The sequence below is a fragment of the Staurois parvus genome, unplaced genomic scaffold (genome assembly GCF_062004578.1).
Source record: "Staurois parvus isolate SC_StPar_1 unplaced genomic scaffold, SC_StPar_1.0 ptg000827l, whole genome shotgun sequence".
Lineage (NCBI taxonomy): Eukaryota > Metazoa > Chordata > Amphibia > Anura > Ranidae > Staurois > Staurois parvus.
The window spans coordinates 960001-970000 of record NW_028318623.1 but is presented as its reverse complement, the minus strand read 5'-3'; the positions used below and the strand labels follow the sequence as shown (position 1 = coordinate 970000).

Sequence of the window (10000 nt, the reverse complement as noted above, 5' to 3'; positions counted from 1 at the left end):
CTTACTACTTTCATATACATCAAATCTCTACCATTGAGGCCTCCAATATCAGTCTAGACATCAGATCTCTACCTGAGACTACCCCAGAGACTACCCCAGTGGGCCTATGCATCAGATCCCTGCTTGGGAGACTATCCCCCTGGGCCTATGCATCAGATCCCTGCTTGGGAGACTAGTATTATGGGCCTATGTATTAAATATCTGCCTTGGACAAGCCCAACTATGGTCCTAGGCTAGACCTAAGATTTTGGTCTTGGAGAATCTCACCGTGCACCTAGATTTCAGATGTTTGCCTTACAGATTCTTACTACTTTTGTATGCATAAAATCTCTTGCATTGAGGTCTCCACTATGGGCCTAGACATCAGATCTCTGCCCTGAGAGACTACCCCAGTGGGCCTAGGCACCAGATCTCAGCCTGGGAGGCTACCATTCTGGGCCTAGGAATTAAATATCTGCCTTGGACAATCCAACTATGGTTCTAGACTAGACCTCAGATTTTGGTCTTGGAGAATCGCACCATGCACCTAGATTTCAGATGTTTGCGTGACAGATTCTTACTACTTTCATATACATCAAATCTCTACCATTGAGGCCTCCACTATCAGTCTAGACATCAGATCTCTGCCTGAGAGGCTACCCCAGTGGGCCTATGCATCAGATCTCTGCTTGGGAGACTACCACAGCGGGCCTAAGCATAAGACCTCGGCCTGGGATAGGTTCACTAAGGGCTAGGTATCGGATTTAAGAAGCATGTACATAATGATTATTTTTTTTTTTTTAGCTACCTTTTAAAAAAAAAATAGAAAAAGGTGTTTATAATGCTTCTTTTTATATCTATACACAAATGTTTTGCTTTTCCTTTCTCTTTTAAACTGAATGGGTTGTTTTACAAGGTGAGAGTTTACAGTCAATTTAAATTTTGCTGTCCATATGCAGTGTGCCAACAAGGGGATGTGGAAAATCCAGATTACAAATGTCTGTGCTGAGTATACCCATATCGTGTGCAGTAACCCATGGATTTTTGATAGCTGACATCTGATAAGTTGTTTTAGCCATGTTTTCAAATAAGCCGTTCAACCTATCTACCTTACTTTACTGTTCATTATCATCTTGGCTTTCCCTGCTGCTTCTAGTGCAGTACCAAATGCTTTGCAGTAACTGCCAGTTTAGGTTCCAGCTATATCTCTTGCTCAGGCAGTAGGTACAAAGGTATATCTAGTTGCCTTGGGTATGGTATCAATATGGGGTCTGCTTTTGTTTTATGATGATCCCTCCTTATCTTCTTTTTTCCTTTTCATACTTGTAGTTTAGGCAAAAGAAATTCCGAGACTGGGTCCCCAGGTCAGACTCGGATTATGACTCCGATTGCTCTGATGATCCAGAGTTTAAACTGCGACAGGTGAGATGAGAATGCCCTAGTTCTACATAAACATGCAGATATCGGGAAACTATTCCTTTTTTCTTTTTTTTTTTTTTTTGTAACCTAGTTTTTATTATAAAAGCCTACAGCCCCTTTCACACGGGGTGGAAGTATCCTTGGATCTGCTTGTTCAGCGGGGTATCTGCCCGCTGATCCCCACTGAGCAAGCAGATGACTGGTCGGTGTCCACTCTGCTTGGCTGAGGGGACACAGACACCACCTTCTATCCTCTATGGGCTGTCGGATAGAAACGGACCGCCTGTCTGTTTCCACCCAACTGTCATCCCATCCGATCCACCAGATGGATGGGGAATGGATCCCCATCCAAATGTTCTTAGCGGACAGGATCAGATCAGATGCAGGTGCGTGTAAACGGAGCAATGGAGCGTCCGATCGGGTCTGCTTGAAAAACGGACAGACGGACCCAATTTGGTCTGCTCGTTTGAAAGGGGCCTAAGTGGGCAACACAGTGGCTAAGTGGTTAGCACTTCTGCCTAGCAGCACTAGGGTCATCGGTTCAAATCCCAACCACGGCACTACCTGCCTGGAGTTTGCATATTCTCCCTGCACCTGCGTTGGTTTCCTCCGGGTACTTTGGTTTCCTCCACACACCAAAGACATGCTGGTAGGTTAATTGGCTTCTGTCTAAATTGGCCCTAGTATGTGTATGTATGAATGTCAGTTAGGGACCTTAGATTGTACGCTCCTTGAGGGCGGGGACTGATGTGAATGTACAATATATATGTAAAGTTCTGCGTAAATTGATGATATTATATACGTACCTGTAATAAATAAATTAATAATAGTAAATTAAATAATAAGTTTGCATAAAACTAATTTCCCACTTATTGGGGATGCTGGAAGGTTCATTTACCCAGTCAGTCTGTCGTAGTTAGCTAAATTGCCAAGAATTTCAGATTTGTTCAGGTCTGCAGCCGATTTATCACTGGAGATGAGACAGATTTTTCCTTCAAAATAGACACAAAACTAATTTGGACCCTACATTATTTGCTGTTGTGTGATCTTCTGGTTCCTGACCCTTTCCTATCTGATGACATCTGGATTGTTGGCGTAGGGCGCATTGTACATGCGCGTCCGGTGGGTGCGCATTGCTTTCACCGCTGTTGCGCTGGTGCCGGGTCCGGAGTTGCCAGGGCACGGGAGTCACCTCTGTCCTATTTATTTTGTATTGGAACTTTTTTTTTACCGTTTTGCTTGTATTGGATATTAATTGATTTTACAGATCACAAACTGACTGCACCATTGTGCTTTAAAAGGTCCACTTTAAATCCACATATGGACAGGATGGCTCCGCCTCCAGTATGAGGTCACCTGTGCAGAATTTATTGGCATTCCCTCACTCCGTTTGTTGTAGACAATCTACTCTGGTGCTTTAGGTGACATTTTGTAGGCAAGACAATCCGAATATTCCATTGTTATCACACTTCTGCACTCAGAACCGAGAGGTGGCTAATATATAATATGTTATGGATGGAGTGTATCAGAGCCGCAATAAGAGGGGGTCAGACACAGGCCAGGTAGACTGTATATGGAGATATTAATATATTTATTGAGTCTGTCCCTGGACATAGGAATACATCAAAACTACAGCTTAAAGAGGACCTGTACTGTGAATGCTGTGGACAAAGGACTAGTCACCAGCAATGTCTGCGGTCACCCTGCAGCTGATCTTCCCCCATGCCTTGTTCTGCTCTGTGTCTCTCTATGTGGAGGAGGCCATCTTCGTTGAGGCAGGGCTATTCTTCCACGTCAGTGACACAACCCCATCCCCCCAACTGGTGATCTGATGACAGTAAACCCTCCTCTTCAGGGAAGCCTACCTAACCTAACACCCGACCTCACCTAACAACTAACCTTCTCCACTCCTCCCACCACTCCATCCCCCACTGCCATCTCCTCCTGCATCACCTTCCCCTCCCTCCCTCCTAGATTGTAAGCTCGAAAGAGCAGGGCCCCCGAACCCCTCGTGTGTTGTTACTGTATTGTCTCATGTTCTGTCCCCCTTGCTACTGTACAGCGCTGAGCATACCCTTTGGCGCTATATAAATACTGTATAATAATAATAATAATAATAATACTTTGCTAATTTAAGAAACTGATTTTGGAAGGATTTCTGCTTTTGGTCATATTTTGGTTTAAGAAAATTGGTGCTGCCACAAGCAACCCATCAGATTCCTTTTTGTTTTCTCACCGATAGAGAGAAATGACTAACGAAATGAGAACTTTAGAGAGGATGTATGACTTTGCTTTGCTAACTGCGCTTTTGGTTTTGTCTAGAAACTGGGTGAGTTGGTGATCAAGTTCCTGGAACGGGATCTTCAGCCATCTTGTCAAGTTGTCTGTCTGGAAACCATCCGAATTCTTTCAAGAGACAAGTATGGATTGTCTCCCTTCACCAGCCGCTCGGCAATGCAGATCCTGGCCCAGTACGCAGGGTTGGACTACTCGGAAGAGACGGAGGTGCCTCGCATGCCGGACAGTGAGAGTGTTGTGGAAGCTTTGAAGGCTCTGTGTAACATTGTCTATAATAGCGTGGAGGCTCAGGAAGTGGCCAAGGAGCTGCGACTGGTGTGTGGCTTGGCTCGGCGTCTCAAGCTCTACAATGAGACCAGGTTGTCTCACGAAAGCAAATTTTTTGATCTCCGCCTTCTTTTCCTCCTCACGGCACTAAGGGTAGACGTCAGAAGACAGCTGGCCCGGGAGTTGAGGGGCGTTAGTCTGCTCACTGATGCTCTAGAAAGCACCCTTGCCTTGAAGTGGTCTGATATCTACGAGGTTGTTACAGATCATCTTGCTCCACCACTTGGCAAGGAGGAGACTGAGAGGGTGATGGAGATCCTGAAGACCCTCTTCAACATCACCTTTGATATCAGCCGCAGGGAAGTTGATGAGGTGAGTTTAGGTATTTTGTAGTTTTGATATTTTGTGGTTTCCAGGAAGTATGAAAATTGTGGCACTCTATGGCCAATCTTAAAACGTCATACCTTTTTAGTAGACAGACAGATTTTTCATTTTGATTAGTGTCAGATTGCCCGCCACGCTATCCCACTTCTGATGTTTACCATTACTGGTATAAAAAATAAATAAATACAAATTCCAGTATCTAGTTTGTAGACATTATAACTTTCCCATAAACCAATTAATATACACTTATTGGAATTTGTTTTTTACATGCAGCAGAATACATTTTGGCCTAAGTTTATGATTAACTAGTTGCCGACCGCAGGTAGCCAAATGACGGCTGCACTGCGTCTGTCCAGTTCTGGGATGCCGTCATATGACGTCCTCCCAGAACGCGCTCTCCTAAAGCGCCCCCAGGAGCGTGCACCCGTCGACCTCCGTGATCGCTGTGTCCTATGGACACAGCTGATCATGTGATGTGGTAAAAGGCCAATGACAGCTGCCTTTTACCACGTGATCAGCTGTGTCCAATGACACGCTGATCACCGGGAAATGCAGTTGACGCTTCTCGCCTGCACTTTCCTCACGCTATCAGAGCAGGGATCGGCACTGATGATCAGTGCCCTAATGATCGGTGCCCAGCAGTGCCACCCATCAGTGCCGCCCACCTGTGCCCATCAGTACAGCTCAGCAGTGCCGCCAGTCAGTGCCGACTATTAGTACCCATCAGTGCAGCCTCATCAATGCACATCAGTGAAGGAGAAAAATTACCTGTTTGCAAAATTTTATAATAGAAACCAAGAAACTTTTTTTTTCAGCAAATTTTTTGCTCTTTTTTGTTTATAACGCAAAAAATAAAACACCCAGCGGTGAGTAAATACCACCAAAAGAAAGCTCTATTTGTGAGAAAAAAAATTATAAAAATTTCATATGAGTACAATCTTACATGATCACGCAATTGTCATTCAAAGTGCGACGGCGCTGAAAGCTGAAAATTGGCCTGGTAAGGAAGGGGGTATACAGTCAGGTCCATAAATATTGGGACATGGACACAATTCTAACATTTTTGGCTCTATACACCACCACAATGGATTTGAAATGAAACGAACAAGATGTGCTTTAACTGCAGACTGTCAGCTTTAATTTGAGGGTATTTACAGCCAAATCAGGTGAACGGTGTAGGAATTACAACAGTTTGCATATGTGCCTCCCACTTGTTAAGGGACCAAAAGTAATGGGACAGAATAATAATCTTAAATCAAACTTTCACTTTTTAATACTTGGTTGCAAATCCTTTGCAGTCAATTACAGCCTGAAGTCTGGAACGCATAGACATCACCAGACGCCGGGTTTCATCCCTGGTGATGCTCTGCCAGGCCTCTACTGCAACTGTCTTCAGTTCCTGCTTGTTCTTGGGGCATTTTCCCTTCAGTTTTGTCTTCAGCAAGTGAAATGCTCAATCGGATTCAGGTCAGGTGATTGACTTGGCCATTGCAGAACATTCCACTTCTTTCCCTTAAAAAAAACTCTTTGGTTGCTTTTGCAGTATGCTTTGGGTCATTGTCCATCTGCACTGTGAAGCGTCCAATGAGTTCTGAAGCATTTGGCTGAATATGAGCAGATAATATTCCCGAAACACTTCAGAATTCATCCGGCTGCTTTTGTCAGCAGTCACATCATCAATAAATACAAGAGAAGCAGTTCCATTGGCAGCCATACATGCCCACGCCATGACACTACCACCACCATGCTTCACTGATGAGGTGGTATGCTTAGGATCATGAGCAGTTCCTTTCCTTCTCCATACTCTTCTCTTCCCATCACTCTGGTACAAGTTGATCTCGGTCTCATCTGTCCATAGGATGTTGTTCCAGAACTGTGAAGGCTTTTTTACATGTCGTTTGGCAAACTCTAATCTGGCCTTCCTGTTTTTGAGGCTCACCAATGGTTTACATCTTGTGGTGAACCCTCTGATTTCACTCTGGTGAAGTCTTCTCTTGATTGTTGACTTTGACACACATACACCTACCTCCTGGAGAGTGTTCTTGATCTGGCCAACTGTTGTGAAGGGTGTTTTCTTCACCAGGGAAAGAATTCTTCGGTCATCCACCACAGTTGTTTTCCGTGGTCTTCTGGGTCTTTTGGTGTTGCTGAGCTCACCGATGCGTTCCTTCTTTTTAAGAATGTTCCAAACAGTTGTTTTGGCCACGCCTAATGTTTTTGATATCTCTCTGATGGGTTTGTTTTGTTTTTTCAGCCTAATGATGGCTTGCTTTACTCATAGTGACAGCTCTTTGGATCTCATCTTGAGAGTTGACAGCAACAGATTCCAAATGCAAATAGCACACTTGAAATGAACAAGTGGGAGGCACATATGCAAACTGTTGTAATTCCTACACCATTCACCTGATTTGGCTGTAAATACCCTCAAATTAAAGCTGACAGTCTGCAGTTAAAGCACATCTTGTTCGTTTCATTTCAAATCCATTGTGGTGGTGTATAGAGCCAAAAATGTTAGAATTGTGTCGATGTCCCAATATTTATGGACCTGACTGTAAGTGCCTGGTAGGCAAGGGGTTACATTTGATTTTCATTTTAATTTTTATTGGATATGTTTTTCGAGCGGAAACTAAAAAATATATATATATATATATTTTTTTTAGATTTTTCGGTCTTTTCTTTTATATAATAAAAAAAAAACCCAGTGGTGATCAAATACCACCAAAAGAAAGCTCTATTTGTTTGCAAAAAATTATATAAATTTCATTTGAATACAGCGTTGCAAGATGTCAACTGTTGTTCATTGTCCGTTAAAGTAGCGTAGTGTTTAACAGCAAAGAATGGCCTGGTCATGAAGGAGGTAAAACCTTGCGGAGCTTACGTGGTTACTGCAAGGAATGCATTAAGGTAAAAAATGTTTAGACTTTACAACCTCATTAACTTTCCTGCATCTAAGTTTCCCACCCCAGTAGCTCCTGTATCTAAAATCCCCAACCGTAAAAGGTCCCATAACCACCTCCACCCTGCACAGAATTTACCTTCCGCCATGCAGACAAGCAGTTTATTTGCACATTTGCTTAACCATTTGATGCCCGGCCAATGGCCGTTTGGCGGCCGGCAAAATCCCTCAGCGTTCCGGGTGGACGCCATATGGCGTCCTCCCGGGCATGCGCAGTTTGCGCGCCTGCAGAGCCGCGCAGCGGCGCAATCTGTCACCGGCCGTGTACCTCGGACACGGCCGATGACAGATCTGAGTACCGGCCCCGTTGCCAGTACTTTGTGACCTGCTGTGACCAATCACAGCAGGTCACATGACAGTTGTATACAATGGATGGCTTCATTCATGCCATCCACTGTATACTAGTGTTTAGCTGTGAATGGTCACAGCGATCACATGCACAAGCTGGGCCAATCACAGCCCAGCTGTGTCATGTGATTAGCCGTGGCCAAATCACAGCTAAGCACAAAAAAAAACAAACCCTGAATTAATCGGTCATTTAGGTAAATGCTTGCTTATAGCAAAGTAATTCTTTGCATACTGGTGACAGTATGTAAAAAAAAAATAGTGAAAATAATTTTTTTAATTTTTTAATTTTCCAAAAAATTATGACAAAAAATACAACTTCAAAAAACTCACCATGAAGTATGTCGGATTTTCTACTTTGCAAAAAGGGGTCATTTGGGGGATATCTGTACTGTTCTGATATTCTTGGACCTCAAGAAATTAGATTGGCCGTCAGTACTTCAGGATTGATCAATATTCAGATCTATACCATAGTTTTTGAACTCTATAACTTTCCTACAAACTAAAAAATACATTCTAATTTGGGTTATTGTCACCAAAGACATGTAGCAGAATACATCTCGGCCTAAATTTATGAAGAACAATTATTTATTTGCAAACTTTTATGACAGAAACAAAGAAAAACGTGTTTATTTATTTATTTTAATTTTCGGTCTTTTTTTTGTTGATTTTAGCACAAAATAAAAACCCCAGCGGTGATTAAATACCACCAAAAGAAAGCTCTAGTTGTGTGAAGAAAATGATAAAATTTTAGTTTGGGTACAGTGTTGTATGACCGCGCAATTGTCATTCAAAGTGTGAGAGCGCTGAAACCTGAAAAATGGCCTGGGCAGGAAGGGGGTGAAAGTGCCTGGTATTGAATTGATTAAAGCACACATAAAAAGTGGAAGCTCCGCTTTTCTGCCTTCTCTCCCCCCTCTGTTGCCACATTTGGCACCTTTTCGGGGGGAGCAGGTACCTAGTTTTGACAGGTACCCGCTCCCACTTCAGTTGAGTTCGCCACCTGAGCCGGAAGTTCAGCACCCCCTGCAGTCCTCTGGGACACTTCCAAGGTCCCAGAGGACTGCAGCCTATTCACAAAGCACAGTGCGCTTCATGCATGCGCAGTAGGAAACCGGCAATGAAGCCGCAAGGCTGTAGTCCCTTAGTCAAGATGGCAGCACCAGCGCCCGACAGCCGAGGAATTGGCTCGGGGGGAGGACACTGCTGGATGCATGGACAGGTAAGTGCCCTACTAATAAAAGTCAGCAGCCACAGTATTTGTAACGGAGGACTTTTTTAACTTTTTCTTTTTCTTTTTGGAGGTGGTGGGGGCCGGAACTCAACGTTAAGGTACTGGAGAAGGTATTTGGTTATGACTATTTAGGCCCTATGGGTCTCCAATGAGCAAGGTCCCATTTTTGACCTCAGCCTCCATTAGTCACCTAATTCTTGATCTACAATTTTATATTGTATATTTTATTATATTTTATATTGCCCTCAAATCCCTCTTGTATTGAACTGTATTGTTGCTGTATTGTCTCCTGTTATATTGTAAAGCGCTGAGCAAACTGTTGGTGCTATATAAATCCTGTATAATAATAATGATATATAAATCCTGTATAATAATAATGATATATAAATCCTGTATAATAATAATGATATATAAATCCTGTATAATAATAATATATAAATCCTGTATAATAATATATAAATCCTGTATAATTATAATAATATATAAATCCTGTATAATAATAATATATAAATCCTGTATAATTATAATAATATATAAATCCTGTATAATAATAATATATAAATCCTGTATAATAATAATAATATATAAATCCTGTATAATAATAATATATAAATCCCGTATAATAATAATAATAATATATAAATCCCATATAATAATAATAATAATATATAAATCCTGTATAATAATAATAATATATAAATCCTGTATAATAATAATAATAATATATAAATCCTGTATAATAATATATAAATCCTGTATAATAATAATAATATATAAATCCTGTATAATAATAATATATAAATCCTGTATAATTATAATAATATATAAATCCTGTATAATATATAAATCCTGTATAATAATAATATATAAATCCTGTATAATAATAATAATAATATTTCTTTATGCTGACTGTCAAATTGTGAAAAATGTTGGTTTATAATTTAGTCCTCATGCACATTGGACGTTTTTACAGCGGCTGTTTACTGGCTGTAGAAAAAAAGCGCCAAAAGCCAAAAACTCCCCAGCATGTTATCCTATGTGTCCATGCACACATAGACTGTGATCAGCGTTTTTTGGCTGGAAAACAAATCCAGACGTAGTGGGATTCTAGAGGAGTT

General features: G+C 41.7%; 1 protein-coding gene across 3 annotated transcripts in view; it reads left to right on the top strand.

Moving 5' to 3' along the window:
- The window catches only part of RIC8A (RIC8 guanine nucleotide exchange factor A), a 105188-nt gene that overhangs the window by 53362 nt on the left and 41826 nt on the right, over positions 1 to 10000 (top strand). For all 3 annotated transcript variants that reach the window (XR_016306600.1, XM_089655162.1, XM_089655163.1), the window contains exon 3: positions 3721 to 4335. Coding sequence is in view for 2 of the 3 variants with exons in the window: in XM_089655162.1 (XP_089511288.1) it covers positions 3721 to 4335 (615 nt within the window). In the remaining variant the exon portion in view is untranslated. The remainder of the gene's footprint in view (positions 1 to 3720; positions 4336 to 10000) is intronic.